Raw genomic sequence first — 18,442 nt, 5'->3', positions numbered from 1 at the left:
ACGTCGTTACTCTTTACTTTCTTAGTCTTATTTTCCTCTATCTCTTCTACCTCCCCTCAAGAACCCACTGCCCTAACTGTCTCTCTCTTACCAACTGCCTACCAACAGATTCTCCAACTGCCTTTCCCAACCAGCCAACCCACTAAAACCAACCAACTACCCACCAACTCCCAACAACAACAACTAACTCAAACCTGAGGCTAAGCCCTTTTATACACAGGGAGGCTCCGCCTCCAGCTTTCCTATTGGTCTATATTTTTAATCCTATCTTTCCCACCTATTCAAACATTTTCTAAATGAATGGGCAAACGCCACACTCCCTTAAAGATATAATCTGCATTTAACAACAAAGAGCCCTACTGTATCAGGCCGCAAGCCTGCTGGGTCTAGGATCCTGTTCCCACAGTGGCCAATGAGATGCCTATGGGAAATAGGCTAGCCTTGTTGTTGTTGTTGTCGTTTAGTCGTTTAGTCGTGTCCGACTCTTCGTGACCCCATGGACCAGAACACGCCAGGCACCCCTGTCCTCCACTACCTCCCGCAGTTTGGTCAAACCCATGCTGGTAACCTCGAAAACACTATCCAACCATCTTGTCCTCTGTCGCCCCCTTCTCCTTGTGCCCTCCATCTTTCCCAGCATCAGTGTCTTCTCCAGGGAGTCTTCTCTTCTCATGAGGTGGCCAAAGTACTGGAGCCTCAGCTTCACGATCTGTCCTTCCAGTGAGCACTCAGGGCTGATTTCCTTAAGAATGGATGCGTTTGATCTTCTTGCAGTCCATGGGACTCTCAAGAGTCTTCTCCAGCACCATAATTCAAAAGCATCAATTCTTCGGCGATCAGCCTTCTTTATGGTCCAGCTCTCACTTCCATACATCACTACTGGGAAAACCATGGCTTTAACTATATGGACCTTTGTTGGCAAGGTGACATCTCTACTTCTCAAGATGCTGTCTAGGCCTGTCATTGCCCTTCTCCCAAGAAGCAGGCGTCTTTTAATTTCATGGCTGCTGTCACCATCTGCAGTGATCATGGAGCCCAAGAAAGTAAAATCTCTCACTACCTCCATTTCTTCCCCTTCTATTTGCCAGGAGGTGATGGGACCAGTGGCCATGATCTTCGTTTTTTTGATGTTGAGCTTCAGACCATATTTTGCGCTCTCCTCTTTCACCCTCATTAAAAGGTTCTTTAATTCCTCCTCACTTTCTGCCATCAAGGTTGTGTCATCTGCATATCTGAGGTTGTTGATATTTCTTCCAGCAATCTTAATTCCAGCTTGGGATGCATCCAGCCCAGCCTTTCGCATTATGTATTCTGCATATAAATTAAATAAGCAGGGAGACAAAATACAGCCTTGTCGTACTCCTTTCCCAATTTTGAACCAATCAGTTGTTCCATATCCAGTTCTAACTGTAGCTTCTTGTCCTACCTGAATGAAACAGCATTCTCCCCCCTTGTGATTCCCAGTAACTGATATTCAGAGGCATACTGCGTCCCAGCAGGGAAGCTAGAACTCCTTCTTTGGTGATCACTCGCAGCTGAGTAAGATTGTCTTCCATGAACACAGTCTTAACAGTGAGTCTGTAAGTGACTGTGGGTGTGCAGCTTCCTTCCCAAGCCTCTTCATCTGCTAAAGATGGGGTCCTTGTCGTCCTCCTGCTTCCTGGCAAAAGGCAGTGTGCAGCCTTCCCGGGCTGCTTTCCTGGGTGCCCCAACGCTGGAGACCAAGCCTGTCAGCACGTTTTCCTGCTTGATCGCCACCACCACGCCTGGGATCAGGGTGGTGGGGGAGGCAGAGGACATTTTCCACCGCCCCCTCCCTTGTTTTGGAGTTGCAGGAGGGGGGTGCGCCAGAGGGATCTTTGCACCACAGCACTGGATATGCTTAAGATGGCCCTGATGTGAAGGTATCAATTCATCAGATATAACTTTAAAAACGATGTACCTTCACCTTGTTTTTAACATTTATTTCTTTATTCAACTTTTTTGAAAATACAAATTGAAAATCAAGCATAACAAAACAGGTGCAAAGGAACAGTATTAACAGGGTCTAAGGCACCTCAGTGACTATATATACTGTACTGATAGTCCTAAACATTTTCTCCTTTAAAGATCATTTACAGCATTTTCCTTTACAGGGTTTCAAGACAAAGAGAGAAAATAACTCCCAATGTCTATAGTCTGGTATATCAGTCATTGTCCTTTACTGACATTGTCCTTTTTATTGACTAATCAATAAAAAAACTTCCTATATCTTCTCAAATGGGTCCTTTATCTATTGTTCCCTCATTACCCTTAGTTTTTGCATTTTTGACTACATATGATAAAATTAATAAAAATAATAATTCTAAAACCCTTTTACGGGCCAGAGAGGGGAACCACCTCTATTTCAATCAGCAAAAGAAAAGCCTATTCCCAGTGGTCAACAGGTGCCATTGCTAACAACTTAGCCAATTCAAGAAAGCAGTGGGGCAAACCATAACAGTACACTTTCGATAATTCTTATAATATCAATAGCTGAAGTGGAACTATAACAAAACAAACACAGGAGCCAGCTGCACCCATTAAAGGAAGAAAGAGTCCCTGCATTTCCAGAAGATGGCAATCTTGTGTTTTTCTGATATGTCTGAAGAGAAGAGGTATGCATGCAAACACCCGGAAATCTGGTCCCGCTATGGGAACAGAGAGACTGGCTTTATTTGAAATGTGTAAAGAGCTATTAGCTACCTTTGAAACTGACCAGTTTTCTGTGGCAGAAGTTTATACGGGCATGATGTATTAAGTGAACTGATTTGAACAGTATAAAGAAGCCAGCATATCTGTGTGAGGCCTGAATAATGATTCTACCTGAGGATAACCATGTTGTATACACAATAATCCATTATGTCATTCACAAACTTCACTTGTCTGTCTGGAGTGGACAGCATCGGAACTTATCTTTGAGCCAAGTGTAGTTCCACAGTTCATATGTCTCACACAGCACAGGCTTGTAATTATTTTCACAAAGTAGTTCCTGAACTTCACACCAATGAATGCATAGAGCACAGGGTTCATGCCACAGTGCAGGAAAGCCAGAGTTTCCGTTACGTATTTTGCGTAAGCCAATTGCTTTTCACTCTGGCAAGCTTTGTCCAATTTCCCCATAGATTCTGCCGTCACTAGGAGAACCATATTGTAGGGAACTTGGCACAGCAGAAAAACAACTACGATAGAGATAATCACTCGTATAGCTTTGCTTCTTTTGGAATTCTGAGCCTGCACTAAGGTTCTGACAATGAAGGTGTAGCAAAAAACCATGAACAACAGAGGGACAAAAAATCCAAATAAAAGCTGGAAACTTAATATCAGCAATTTCAGTTGTACATTGGAATTTGCACTGGATTTGTGATCACAAATGTATGTGGTTGCATTGCCTGGAAGTGCGTAGCTTTCACTGAACATGAAAGTAGCACTTGAGATTAACATAGAGGAGACCCAGACAGCCAAACAGATCACTTTACTGTGGGCTAGACACCTTGCCCGAAGCTTAAATGACTTTATGGCCTGCACAATGGCAACATACCTGTCTATGCTTATGCAGGCCAAGAGCAACATGCCACAGTTGAAGTTAATGGCATAGATACCTTTAGTGAGCTTGCAGAGGAAATCCCCAAAAATCCAGTTGTCCAGAGCGTAGTTCACTGCCCAGAAAGGAAGAGTGAGAACAAATAATATGTCCACAATAGCCATATTGCAGAGGCAGACATCAGTTATAGAATCAGACCTCTTATATAAAACAAATGTCATCACTACAAACATATTTCCCACGAACCCCAGGACACAGATCAGGGAGTAAGCAATGGGAAGAAAGGCTTTCGTAAAGTTTCTGACTTCATCCTTGTCACATGGCATTGCAATCTCAGCATACAAATCAGAATAATCTGCGATGGTTGATTCTTCCTGAAAGGACAATGGATTCCATTAAACTCACATTTCGGCAAGCTCTGGTTTAGGTAAGGAAAACGTTTGGTAAAAACATTTGGTCTTCATTTGTTTGGTTCTTAAATGTACATTCTGAGGCAGGGGGAAATCTATGCTCCATAGGAAAGGCCTGGAATATAGCAGGGGGGAGGATGTGCTGTAGTGGGAATGGAGAATCACCAAAATTAGGGCAGGGACAGAATTTCTTTGTTCTGGAGAGAGCAAGGTACATAGAATGGCACACATGTCTGTCTCAAACTATGACCCAAAAGAACTTCCTGTACAAGGCTCAACACACTCCCTCACTCCATCTATTCTAGCAGAGAACCTGGGATGGCAAGCTTGTCGTTCGGAATGTTGTCAATTCTGTTATAACACTGCTTAACTTCTGATTGGCTTCAGCAAATCTCATAAAATCACATAGCCACAGCAAAATAAATTACCACAAACATGGTTAAATGTGATCGCACAGTTTGGTCTCAAAAGTTTCCCACAAAGTAACAGTCTTATAGCCCAGTCTTCCCCTTCCCCCACCCTAAAAAAAACCATCAGGACACAGTTAAAGTGCATCTCCTCACATACCCTATTCATGTAGCTTTATATTCACACATTATAGGATGTGTGCATGTAGAGGAAGGAGGGAGAAATACATTTCATAAACTCACACAAAGTCATAAATGAACCAGCAGTTAGATTAGCACACTTAGGGGTGCCATACATCCAGGAACTCCTGGACATGACCTCTTTTGGGGGTCCTACATGCCCATCCAGGGGGAATTTTCCATTTGTCCTGGATTTTGGTTTAAAAAAGTAATTGTGCACGGGTAGCTCTGGTTCAGGCTCTGGCACAGGATCTTGGAGTCAGTGGCAGTGGGGGGGCTATTGGGTGATTGCCCTAAAAAAGCTCATGGCTCATATGGCAACCCTAACAGTGAACACATTTCTGGGCAGTCTATAATACAGTATTGGAATAAACAGAATTTCATATAATAGGTTGCACCCCCATATGATGCATGAGTGGAAGGCAGATCACACAATGCATTTTTTCTTTCCCCTTCTCTCCCCTGCAGTCCCCTTCCCCAGAGGAGAATACTGTGGACCAAATACTGGGGAATTCCTCTGGTTGTGGGGAGGAATCTTGCTTCACTTGAGCACAAGATACCTCCAGCCAATTTGAGGCAATTCACCTCTTCCATTGCAGCCCCAGATTGCACAGTCCACTGTGTTTGGTAAGTCACTTCAACTCCAGAGGGGCTTTTCTGGGGGTACAGAGAAGGAGGGTGGGGAAAGATCCATTATGTGAGCTTGTGCATTCTGTTTGTGCAGTGTTTGTTACAACCTAATATGCTTAGGAATTATGGCCATCTCTGTGAAATATTTTTCACTGAAGTCCTGTACGGAAGATAGGACAGGCATTTCAACCTAATTTGAGTTATATGCAGTTGGCAGACTTGCGTCAGAGAGCTGGTTAGGGACAGGATAAGGAGCAAGAAACTTAAAATATTAAATAAACATTATCTCCAGTGGTCTCTTGCACCCAGCATTTGTCTCCAGTGCATGTGGCAAATCTGCAGGTGTGGTAAATACAGTGGTACCTCGGGTTACATACGCTTCGGGTTACATATGCTTCAGGTTACACACTCCACTAACCCAGAAATAGTGCTTCAGGTTAAGAACTTTGCTTCAGGATAAGAACAGAAATCGGGCTTCGGCAGCGCGGCGGCAGCAGGAGGCCCCATTACCTAAAGTGGTACTTCAGGTTAAGAACAGTTTCAGGTTAAGAACGGACCTCCAGAACGAATTAAGTACTTAACCCGAGGTACCACTGTATATATATTTCAGAAGGAGCCAGAAAAAAGTTGACCAATGAACTGGAGCGAGCAAAGCTGTCATTTCCATTGTTACAGTGCAGTTCCATACATGTTTATCAAGTTCAATGAGAATTACATTGCAATCCTAACTCAATGGGACTTGCTCCTAGGTAAGTGGAATTAGGATTGCAGCCTAAGGGGGCTTCCAAACTGTCACTGTTTTCAAGTGAGGTTCAGTCGCTTACACAGGCAAATTCAGGTTGCACAGATCAGACTTTTTGCATTAAGGAAAGTGAGGGGAAATGCAATGGAAAGTGTCAGATGCCGCTGGTTTTGACACAACAACCTCTAGCCAATGTTCTCTTATCTTCCTGCAAACAAATCAGGATGAATGTGCACAATCTAAAATTCCCCCAAGTCTCACGCCAAGTATGCACAGGTTGCAGCCACAGAGGAAGAAACAGAATTGGCTTTGAAGTTCAAGACAGCTCTGCTTGATCTCCCTCATCGGTTTCAGTACACATAACATAGTATTGCTTCCTCTTTTCCCCTCTGTGGTGAAGAGAATGGAGTTCAGCAGAAAAAGACATACCGTACCCCGCTCATTGTGGTGCTCTGTCTTTCTTTTGACCAGAGAAGACTTGTAGCAATAGCAGTGACAGTTCAGCTGGATTTACAGAAAGTCTCTGCAAAGAAAGGAAGTGGATTAGGAAAATGAAACAGGAAAATGAAACAGGAAAAGTCTTTGTTCTTTGTTTTCTTTGTTTTCTTATAATTAAGTTATGTTGTTCTTATTATTGGTTTTTTTCCCCATGAAGAATTTATTTTCTGTACATATGTGTGTATATGTGTGTATGAAAATTAATAAAGAGAAATTAAAAAAAAAGAAACAGGAAAAGTATGTGTCTAATAAGCCCTATGGAGAAACTGGTCAAAGTCTAGATCAGTGTCTCCTTGAACTTTTTGAAGTACACTTATTAGCTATTGTGCTGTCTTTGATTTCATATGTTAGTTTTCCCAGAATTTCAATATGTGGAATAACATGGAGGACTGAATCCAAGTAGGTCAGACTTAGAGCTATGATTACATGTCCATTGATTTCAATCAGTTTGAATATGTTTGATTGAATTCAATCCGGACTTTTTACTGTTTAATGAATGTGAACAGCTTAGCACAAATCCCTTTATGAATAATGGGGTGTTTTTTTAAATAAATGAATAAATAAATAATGATTTTATTTTTTATATTGGTTTGTTTTCTGCTGCTTTATTATGAGATAGTTGCATTTTAGTTGTTGAAAGCAAATCTGAGCAAAGGGAAAGTAGATGGGTGGGGCACACGTTTCTAAACCAACCTTTTTCCTCCACTGCAGCCAAGGCGATCTACATACAGAAGCAGCTTTCACTTCTTCTTCCTCCTCCTCCTCTTCCTCCTCCTCCTCTTCTTCTTCTTCTTGTTATCTATTTCCCACCCTACACCCTAAGGTTCCAAGGAAAGTCACAACATTAAAGTACAACATTAAAAACTCAAAAAACACAATCCTCGAATAAGGTCCTAGAGCCCTGTTTAGGGAAGTTTTTAATGTGTGACATTTTAATGTATTTTTAATCTTTGTTGGAAGCTGCCCAGAGTGGTTGGGGAAACCCAGCCAGATGGATGGGGTACAAATAAATTAATTATTATTATTATTATTATTATTATTATTATTATTATTATTATTATTATTATTATTATTATTATTATTACAGGTCGTGTCAAAAGCCAAGGTAAAGGGGTGCCTTCAGCATTCACCGGAAGCTGTATAATGAAGGTGCCAAATGCACCTCTGTGGGGAGGGAGTGCCACAGCTTAGGGGCTGGAGAATGTAGCCCCATTGCATCCTTCAAGTAGTGCAATGGGTTAGTGCATCTGGCTAACCAGAAGGTTGGGGGTTCGAGTCCACCCAGTGACATCTGTGGGCAAGATCCCTTCCAACTCTACAATTCTGCTTCTACGAGTCTATGACACTGCAACATTCATCCAGGTCCCATGGAACTGACTGCATGCATCTCGCTCTGAGCCCGGCCTTGGCTGGGGAGGGCGGGGTATAAATAAAAAATTATTATTATTATTATTATTATCTTCCCATACAGCTGTGGAACGCAAATCCCCATGCATGGCAATCAGCTGTTATGCACAACTAGTGTCCTGTGTCAAGAGCTGGACCAGGGCAAAAATGGCATAGAATAAGTGAAGATGCAGATTTGGGCTTTTTAATGACTTGCTGTTTTTTTTAAGTCACTGCACATGGGAAAAAAATAAAGTGTAAAAAGTACATGGAAGTGAATGAAAAACTCAGCATAAACCAAAGGCTGCAACACAAGAAAGCTTACTGTGAAAAGTGAAAAGTATTGGCTGAGTGGTGCCGATGAAAACGAATCTCCTTGTTGAACAAAATAAGTGTATCCAGTAATGTCTGAATGGTTGCATGTGTGTGTTGTGGCTTCCTGTGCACACAACACAAAGTCCTAAACACAGCACATTTCAACCTTAAAAGACGTTTCAACCCATTTACCTGGGACCAAAGTTAAAGTGCCTGGACTGTTGATCTTATTTATTTTATTCCATTTATGAATAGCTTCCTGTAAAACAAAATCTTTTTAAAAAAATATGGTAAAGAATTAGCTCATTACTTTTATATTCTGCCTTCCCATCAGAGAGCTCAAGATGGTATATGTGAGGATAAAAAGGGTCACAAGGCTGAAGGTTCATCCAGTGATTTTCATAGCCGAGTGAGGATTTAAGTCTGGCTTCCCAAGACGTATAGACTAGCCATTACACCACAGTTCCTGTGGACTACGCTTGGTCCAAATAAATCTAGTAAGGAAGGATGATATCTTCTGCAGTGAAGGCAAATTAAAATACTTAATTTTGCTTCTCTGCTTCTTTGTTTGAGTATTTCATTTGCATGTTTATCCTCTAACAACTCCATTGCCTCTCAGGTTAGTTCCCTCCTTTGATGCATTTACAGCACAATCCTACACAGATTTACCTGAAAGTAAACCTCCCTGTGTTCAGAAGAATTACTGCCCTTGTAAGCAAGTTTAGATTTACAGTCTAAAAGAGGTTTTAATTAAGAGTTTGTGGAACAAGCAATTGCTAGCAAATCATATTATTAAATCTGATTATTTCTTCATCTGAATTACTGTCGTGGTACCCATTAAGCAGACATATATACAGTGCTTTTTTCTGGGGGGATGCAGGGGGACGCATACCCCTAAACATTTTATGACTCCTTGTACCTTTGTCCATTTACTGTATTAATTTTCCCCGATTTGAACTATAAAATGGTGATTTTCTTGAGTCAAAATGAGAGTACCCCTAAACATTTTTTTTAGAAAAAAGCACTGCATATGTACTGTATTTTTCACTCTATAAGACGTACCAGACCACAAGACGCACCTAGTTTTTGGAGGAGGAAAACAAGGGGGGGGAATTCTGAATCTCAGAAGCCAGAACAGCAAGAGGGATCGCTGCGCAGTGAAAGCAGCAATCCCTCTTGCTGTTCTGGCTTCTGTGATAGCTGCACAGCCTGCAATTGCTCCATAAGACGGACACACACATTTCCCCTTACTTTTTAGGAGGGAAAAAGTGAGTCTTATAGAGCAAAAAATATGGTATATCAGTGCATTATATTCAGCAACAAGAAAATATCTGAAGAACTTTAGTTTCTATCGTGCCTATTGCAGTTAGCTGGACTTACCTGCTGAGTGTGATATGTTTTGCTGTAGTTATTAAAATCTGCAGAAAAAGAGAGATGTTTTCCAAGTGCTGAAAACACATATAAGGTATTTTCTAAAGCACCTTGCCTGGAAGTCTGTTACACATGCAAATAAAACCTACACATTGAAGTCTTTGTTCTTCTGTCTCAGTTTGAAAAAGAACATTGACTTTGCTAGTGTGGTTACTGCGGTTTCCCAAATCTCACCATGTGTCAGCTCTTGGCTACCACAAACCAAAGCAAATCAACAGATAAGCTGAGAGAAAACAGGCACATGAAACTCAGCATGCTCCAAATAGGTTCCCAGGTGCAAGCAGCTTTTCCTGTCCCCTGCTTCTAACCTTCATCACAAACACACAACTTATTTTAACAATCTGCATAATTGCAAACAGTTTTATACATACAAATTAGTTTGGCATTTCTGCACAAAGGGTACACAGCTTGGTACGCGATAAGTGTTCTACGCATCTTATTTCATGGCTTACTTGGGTAAGTTTGTGCCTACAAACAGCGCTGAGTGTGGCTCTTTTTTCCACTGCAGAAGTGAGTCTGGCTTCTCAGCAACTTTCCACTTCAAATGAGGGCAGATACCTGTTCTGAATCAACACCGATTTCCTTTTCAACATGAATGTCTGTATTTTAAAGAGTGTTTTCATGTCTTCAGTCATGATGCAATCAAATGTTGGCTTGGCACAGGGATTTGAACCTGTGCCCCCCGCACCAATGTTTTCAGGGCTCCAATTCCCAATGATCATGGCAGTCCAGCAACCTCTGTAGGGCCACAGATCCCCCACGCTTGGTTCAATTCCTGTTTCAAACTTGAAAAAAAAACTCCTGAGAGATGGGATGCACGTAGCCCTACGTAGAGGGACTTTGATTCTTATGCCGTGTGTGAAGCATCTAGACCACACTTAGCTTGCTCAAAATATTGTTATGAGTTGGGGGGTGGGGGTAAGGTTGTATGCCGGAGCCCCTCTTCTAATTCCTGCATCCAGGACAGATTCAATTGCTGCAAGCGCCAGGCCAGCCTGGTAATCGCCCTCTGAGTCGCTAAGGGAACAAAGGGAGTAGTTCTGTGCAAAAGGACAAACAGGTGGGCCTGTTTCTGTGGTGGGCCTCTCTCCCCAGTCAGTTAGAAAGACAAAAGGCCCGAGTTTAGAGTGGAATTGTGATGTGACCTAGAAGCAAAGCAGCAAGAGAGAGAGAGAGAGCGAGAGAGAGAGCGCACAACGTTTGAGGGCAATGGTTGATTTCTGTGGGTATCCAAGGCTGTGGCTATGAGAGAAGCAAGACTCTTTTGGAATGCTGTGAGCCCTCCATCGTCAGCAGGGGCATAGGAAGGGGGGGTGCGAGGATGCAGACCACCCTGGGTGACATCATGATGGGGGTGAAAAAATGCTGGCTGAACTCGATGCTGCCTGTGTAGTGGAACCGAGCGGGGTTGAGTTGCATCATGATGCCGACATGTCCCCTTCCCACCTCTGTGGCCAGGCGCATGCGTGGTCGGCCAGACCCTGCTCTCCTTGCCTGTCCATGTGCCGCCCTCGCTCAGGTGCTCTGTGTGTGTCTGTGTGGCCAGGGTCAAAGCTGTGCTGTTCACAGGGCAAGGCATGGTCCTTCTGGGGCTGACGCAGACTCCCGAGAAGGGCACGGAGGCGGGAGAGGCTGCGGTCGCATGCTTTTGCCTTTCATTTAAGGGCCAAGGTGCGCTAGTTTGGGGGTGGGGGGTAGGAGAAGCGGCGCCTAGGAGAGCTCTGCAGCCCAGCTGGTTTGAGGCGGGGGGGAGAGAGAGATCACACAATGGTTTACGGGTGGAGAGGAGAGGAGGGAGGTGAGAAGGAGCCGTGCCTCTGACAAGGCAAGGCGGGATCAGGACCAGCAACAGCATCGCCTGCGTGGCATTCTTTGATGGGGGGTGGAGGGAGGGAGGAAGAGAAGGCGGGATCTGCATTGTGATTGCCTGCGCGGCTCTCTTTGATAGATTTCAATTTCATAGAATCATAGAGTTGGAAGAGACCACAAGGGCCATCAAGTCCAACCCCCTGCCAAGCAGGAAACACCATCAGAGCACTCCTGACATATGGTTGTCAAGCCTCTGCTTAAAGACCTCCAAAGTAGGAGACTCCACCACACTCCTTGGCAGCAAATTCCACTGTCGAACAGCTCTTACTGTCAGGAAGTTCTTCCTAATGTTTAGGTGGAATCTTCTTTCTTGTAGTTTGGATCCATTGCTCCGTGTCCGCTTCTCTGGAGCAGCAGAAAACAACCTTTCTCCCTCCTCTATGTGACATCCTTTTATATATTTGAACATGGCTATCATATCACCCCTTAACCTCCTCTTCTCCAGGCTAAACATGCCCAGCTCCCTTAGCCATTCCTCATAAGGCATCGTTTCCAGGCCTTTGACCATTTTGGTTGCCCTCCTCTGGACACGTTCCAGTTTGTCAGTGTCCTTCTTGAACTGTGGTGCCCAGAACTGGACACAGTACTCCAGGTGAGGTCTGACCAGAGCAGAATACAGTGGCACTATTACTTCCCTTGATCTAGATTTCAATGGGGGGGGACACACACACACACACACACACACACACACACACACACACACACAAATTATGCACTGGGTACCACCTGACCTTGCTACGCCACTGAGGCTCAGGTTGTACATATGTGTAAATAAACTATCATAATGACACCACAGCCCCTGCTACCCCTCATTTCAGGAAAACAAACCCGGGTAAGCGCCTGTAACCCCTGGAGTCTTGTACTGCTTGGAGATTGGGGAGGCATACAACTATATACATTCCTCTGAGCTCAAGGGAACTTACTCCTAAGTAATGTGCACGAGATCACAACCTTTAAGCTTTAATCTTGTCCCACCTTCTTAAGAGTGAAAATCATCCTGAAGTAGGACATGCCAGAATAAATAGGCACAGTAATGGTTTTTATTATTTCTCTAGATAATTTTAGATACTATCAAAATTCACTTCTTAAATATGTATTCTAACAGCAGTTCATTTCTCCTTCCTCAGAATATGTATCCCCCCCCCCTTTAAGGCTCTTTCTTGGTATTCAGTGAAATAAATGAAAGTTGTTACCAAGAAATGCTCACAGGAAATGCACATTTACTTTGGTGTACATTGTTTCTAAGTATGTTAGACATACTTAGAATCACAGAACAACAGAGTTAGAGGGACCCAAAGGATCATTTAGTCCAACCCCCTGCAATGCGGAAACCCTGACAAACCCAACCTGTTTATAAACATCCAATGAAGGAGAGGCCACTACCTTCTGAGGGACTCTGCTCCATTGTCAAGCAGCTCTTACCCTCACCTCTAAGTCAGTCAACAGGCACTGGAGTAGGTAGTGTGTGCTGAATTTGGGTATTAGGATATTGAAGCAATGCAGCCGCGAGCTACTGCTAGCTTGAAAGCAAAATATAATGGGAATGTTGGGACTGTTCCGTGGGAAACAGAGGGACAGTCTATTCACAGTGTGAAGCACCGGAATTAGCTCAGAGTGTAATGTGAGCTGTACAGGAAGTACAGGAGGAGTTTGTCTCTTGGCTGTTGGAGTTTGAAGAGAGCAGTCATGTTTTCTGTAACACTGCAAAGACAGAAATAAAGGCATGTAAATACGTTTCTGTCTAATTCTTTCCCCTGCCTGGGGGGGGGGGGCAGGAAAGAGTGGTGTGTTCTTCTCACGCTGAGAAGGATCACCTATCGCGACCTCTGCCTGGATCTTGCCGGGAAAGCAGATAGGGAGGTCAACAGGAGACCAAGCCGGGTGCCTGGGAGAGTTGCCAGTTTCTCCTGATAAAGGCTTGATTTCCGACACTAGGCACTGGCCACCTCACTCCTTCGTCTGATTTTCATGGTTGCTGGGTTTTACTTCTTTTGCACTCTCCTGTTTCAATTACCTCATCACCCCAAATAGTTCAACCATGTACTTGAGGTAGCTGCTTGTTTCATGGATGTCCACCACCTCAGACCTGTTTCTACTATTCACAATAGCAGCCCACACAGTATTCTTTTTATGGGTTAACTAGAGCTTGAGTTCAACCATGAAATACATAAATAATAATGAGAAGAGTTCCTATGAACACATATAGAGCGCTGGTCCCACTGCCTCTAGTAATACACAGCCATCATGACTCACAGTCATTGATAACCTTCACCGCTATGATTTTTTCTACCATAGCCATAACTTGTGGCAGCGAACTCCACAGTTTAAGAATGCACCATGTGAAACAAAGGCAAATGGATGTGGTTCCCATCACACAGGATCTCCCTGTTTAAAAAATAACTTTTAATTATTACTTCCATTTCTGCTGCTTAGGCTTTATGTGTTTTATAGTATATCATTGGAACAAAACCAATGATACGAGAGAGATTTGGGGGAACCTTGAGGTTGCAGAAGTCCCCCAAAAAACGGTTTTAGAAAAAACCTTTAGAAGCAGGAGTCTCACCCAAAACAGCCCAACGGGGACTGAGCATGCTCAGAAGCCATGGACTGCTGATAGAGCATTGTGGAGGAAGGCATGGCTGACTGATTAGAGCAGTGATCAGGAGCACCGCATGTGCCAACCTTTTGTTGCTGGTCTCATGTGCAGTTCTAGAATTAATACCTTTCAATTCTAGAAGTCTTTCTGGATCTGGCTTAAGTGTTTTGAGCTTTGTTTCACAAAAAAACTCATCTTTCACAGGGTCCCAGGTAGAACAGGAAAAGGCGACACCTGGCACAATCTCCCCATCATTGTTAAATGCAAATGAGCTAATATTTCCTGAAAGACAGGAAATTGTCTTTCACATCAACTCGCTACAAGTCATAACTTCAGTTTCTTATTTGAAAAACCAGAAATCACATTAGCAACTCTTTCCAAGACCATTTCTTAAGTCTGAAGCACTTCCAAGAGGTGGGAACATTTAATGTGATTTCTTGAACACATTAAAAAAGGTAGGGACATGATTATAGCTTCAAGACCTTGGGTGAAATTCAGCATTGTGCTCTTCTATCCATTCCATCTATAGTGGTACCTCAGGTTAAGAACTTAATTCTTTCTGGAGGTCCGTTCTTAACCTGAAACTGTTCTTAACCTGAGGTACCACTTTAGCTAATGGAGCCTCCCGCTGCCGCCGCGCAATTTCTGTTCTCGTCCTGAAGCAAACTTCTTAACTCGGGGTACTATTTCTGGGTTAGCGGAGTCTGTAACCTGAAGCATCTGTAACCCGAGGTACCACTGTGCACAAGCATTGCAGCTTGCCAAGTGGAACAATTGCCCCTTCTCCTTCCCCCACAAACTGTTATGGGGGTTATGCCATCAACTCCCTGAACCAATATTAGATAGTGCAGGTGGAGATGGAGGTAAGCCCCATTGTGCTAGTAGAAGTCCTCACACAGAGCTTCTGCTGATGGGGCTAGTTAGGTGAATCCTAGCCCCCTTTTTTCCTGGACTAGTTTCAAATGAGGGAGCTAAATCCATGATTTTTTTAAAAAAAAGAAAAGCAGCTTTGCTTTCCAAGACTGTTCCAGATGCACACTTGCCTTCCAGATGCACACCCATGCCAGAAGATTCTGTTGCGCAGCACACTACACAGAAAAAAAAAACAGCCCCTAATTGCAAGAGATAAGAACATCGGACTTAACATCCAGCTGAGCTTTTGCACTCATCTGCTCAGTTCCTTGTTTTACATAATTTGGTTAATGTGGTTAATTATCAGTCATAAGATTTCGGAAATTTTCTATCTATCTCATCTTGCAGTTAGTATATGCGGAAGGAAAATGGTAGAGATGAGAAAATAGGTCATCTGCCATCTGATAATGCTGAAGAACTGCAGAGAGAAATTTCTTCCAAAGCCAATATGGTAAACATCATTCTGGAGATGGATGATGAGACTCAGTCTGGGGAAGAGGGATTTATCTCTGTCTGGAAAAGTAGGATCACAGCTGCTAAGCCTTGTGTTATGGGTTCAGGTTTTGGTTCTTCTGTGTAAACAAGCGATAAGGCAAAAGAATATTGTATTTCTAGCTTCTCTCTGAAAAATCATAAAGGAGCTGATGACGGGGGTGATTTTGGAAAGGAATTATGCATAAAGCTCTAAACAGCATGTTTAAAAGAAAGAAATATGTAACCATTCCCCAGTCTTCTAAGCGAAGAGAGTAATCCAAAAAGTTATAAGGCATCATTATTCTGGGCCCCCTTTGTGGATTTTCTTTCTGCCCCAATTTTCTTTTTTCAAGCGATTCATGGAGGTGTATGTTAAAAATGTCCCTGAAGACTACAGAATTAGTGAATGCCTTATTTTAGATGGCGGAAATCCCTCCATTTTCACATTTCAAAAAATGCACATTACCCCCTCTCCAAGCAGCTGGCAAGGCTTTTTAAAAATGTGCAAATAGGGGGAGGGGTCTCTGTTACACCTGTAATGAAATCTTAAGAAATCCACTCATGCCCAAGAAGAGTCTTCTTTAAAATAAATAAATAAACCCTCTTTGCTCAACCTCCTTAGACTTCTTGGTACCAAATACATAGTATGGTGAGGACACATTTGGATTGGAAATTCTACCAGTGGCACAGACTCCCTTTGTCTCTGGGATCAATGTTCCTGATTATTATGGCACACTGAACCCTCTCACCAGGTAACCCACCCTATGGCTTATGAATAAGGTGATTCTTGAAAGGGCACTTTACATAGGAAAGCACCACTCTCTCTTGGTCCTAGCTTAACTGCACCAGAATGCTCTCTGTTCAAGCAAAGGGCCTTAACTAGCAATTTGCTGTTCAGAATGCTGCTTGCTCTGATCCAACACTACTTCTCTGATTAGCTCCAGCAAATCTCACAAGACCTCAATTCTAGCTACATAGCTACAGGAAAGCAAGTTCCCGTAAATATCTTCAAACATGCAAAGTAGTCACCATTGTTTTCCTCTAGAACTATACTCTCCTCTGGGCCTTGGCCCTGCTCCTAGCAGTTATGGCTGCTTAAGACAGGAAGTAGTTATTCCTGATTAATTAACCTGGTATGAAATTATTGACATCTGCCATCTTAAAAAATTAAACAGCCGTTTTAAAAAAATCTACTTATTATAGATGTAGCTCATTCTAACAAACTTAAGCGCTCATGAAAAGTTCTGCTAGCTGCTTAACCATTTTCTAGTTTCCTGTTTGCTATTTATGTAACTGACATGTATTTGTAAAACACATTACATTGGTCTAAGACGCCCTGTAGAACGCCCTCCCATCAGATGTCAAAGCGATAAACAACTACCTGACATTCAGAAGACATCTTAAGGCAGCCCTGTTCAGGGAAGTTTTTAATGTGTGATTTTACTCTATTTTTTGTTTCTGTGGAAGTCGCCCAGAGTGGCTGGGGAAACCCAGCCAGATGGGTGGGGTACAAATAATAAATTATTATTATTATTATTATTATTATTATTATTATTATTATTATTATTATTATTATTATTATTATTATTATCATCATCATCATCATCTCAGTTGAGGCAGCAGGGAAACTGATAAATTATGTTTATGTGTACATGTATGAAGGGAACATTGTGTTTGTTGGTTTCTCTCCTCTAATATAAGGGGGATCAAGTACCTAGGTTATCTGAACAGAAGTATTAATCCCCGTTATCAATACAAATGGCTTAATGGCAGATAAATCTCTAGCTAGAATAGTATTTTGTTGTTGGCAGCATTTGGGCAGTGGGGGGTATAGTTAAGGACAGCAGTCAGTGCTTTCCTCCATGTTTCCTTGCTGACAGAAGTAAGATGGGTGGTGAGCAGGGAGAAGCTATGTTTTAGTGCTGACACCTCCTCTGTGGAAGGACCACCCAAGATGCTCTTGTAGGCAGCGGGCAAAAGCTTTTTCAGTGAGTCAGCCATTTTAGGTATACTGTTTTTAATTTTTTTAAAAAATATATTATACATAGAAAGATCTACAATACTAAGAAAAAACAAGCATTAAACAATAATAATAACCATTTACAAAAGGACCTTACATGATGCAACAAGTGTTTGATTTCTATAAAGGAGCACACTTGCAGAATTAGTACAGTGCAAGTAACTGACGCTACAATACACCTCATAAGACAACATGGTTGTGTGTTATCTTGAACCTTGTTACTGCAGAATAGAAGGAACAGATACCATTTTTCAACAGCTTGCCTGCCTTCTCTGTCTTTTAGCTTTGCTAAAATTGTTCATTGTTTTCTATGGGCTGCTCTCATTTCTGCCACAGGTAAATGGAAAATGACCTCTAAGAAAAATGGAAAGCTGGCTAAAGTATGCAAATCTAGCAATGAAGTCCATGGCTGGAAGTTGTTGAAGCTGCAAATTGAGCATTTAATGCTGACCACATTATGTATCAAAGGTCTAGTTTCTCAAATATAGTAAGCCCATGAAGTAATTCATTTGGAAGTAGTCTTTAACTAATATTTTCCCCATTTGTTTTCCTCATCCGTGGCTGACCTTGTCTATTTTCCCCCTACTCTTTTCCGTACAATTAATACTAATGCTATTGCATTAAAATAAATAAATGTAAAATCTAATGTGTATTTCTTTGTCTTTTCTTTCTTTTTAAAAGATGTAAACCCACTCAATTAAAAATAAAGTTTAAAAAAGGGGAGATGGAGAGAGGAAATTGAAGGAGGGGCTCAAGCAGGTTAAACCGTTTTTGTTATCATGTATATGAATGTCAGGATCAAGGGGAGGCGTGTGGGAAAATGATTTCCCACAGAGGCGCACTGTAACATCAAAAAAGAATCCTTGCCATATTGCCTCCTTCCCCCAGCTATAGATAAATAAAGTATTATCAAGTCAGTGCCGGTAGTCTTTTAGTACTAAATAAATGAGAATTAAAGCTTCTGCTAGATGATACCGAGGCTCACCTACAGAAGACTGCAACTGAAATCT

At 42.4% G+C, this 18,442-nt stretch overlaps 1 protein-coding gene across 6 annotated transcripts; it reads right to left on the bottom strand.

Annotated features, from left to right (window-relative positions):
* Positions 1-1,422: 1,422 nt before the first annotated feature.
* Positions 1,423-12,459, bottom strand: CCR6 (C-C motif chemokine receptor 6). 6 transcript variants are annotated; one of them, XM_081187013.1, is made up of 5 exons: positions 12,406-12,459; positions 8,307-8,389; positions 7,123-7,206; positions 6,366-6,454; positions 1,423-3,936 (listed from the first exon to the last, which is right to left on the bottom strand). In XM_081187013.1, exons 4-5 carry the CDS (start codon positions 6,372-6,374, stop codon positions 2,884-2,886), a joined length of 1,062 nt encoding a protein of 353 aa, XP_081043139.1. In that variant the 5' UTR covers positions 6,375-6,454; positions 7,123-7,206; positions 8,307-8,389; positions 12,406-12,459; the 3' UTR covers positions 1,423-2,883. The 6 variants fall into 6 exon arrangements, with proteins under 6 accessions (XP_081043139.1, XP_081043137.1, XP_081043141.1 ...); XM_081187011.1 differs by lacking the exon at positions 12,406-12,459 and adding an exon at positions 9,511-10,296; XM_081187015.1 differs by lacking the exons at positions 8,307-8,389; positions 12,406-12,459 and adding an exon at positions 9,511-10,296 and having other exon boundaries at positions 6,361-6,454; positions 7,123-7,247.
* Positions 12,460-18,442: the final 5,983 nt, after the last annotated feature.

Source organism: Podarcis bocagei (genome assembly GCF_964188305.1).
Source record: "Podarcis bocagei genome assembly, chromosome: 3".
Classification (NCBI taxonomy): Eukaryota; Metazoa; Chordata; class Lepidosauria; order Squamata; family Lacertidae; genus Podarcis; species Podarcis bocagei.
Note: the sequence above shows the minus strand (reverse complement) of the source record. Positions and strands in the feature narration are given on the sequence as shown.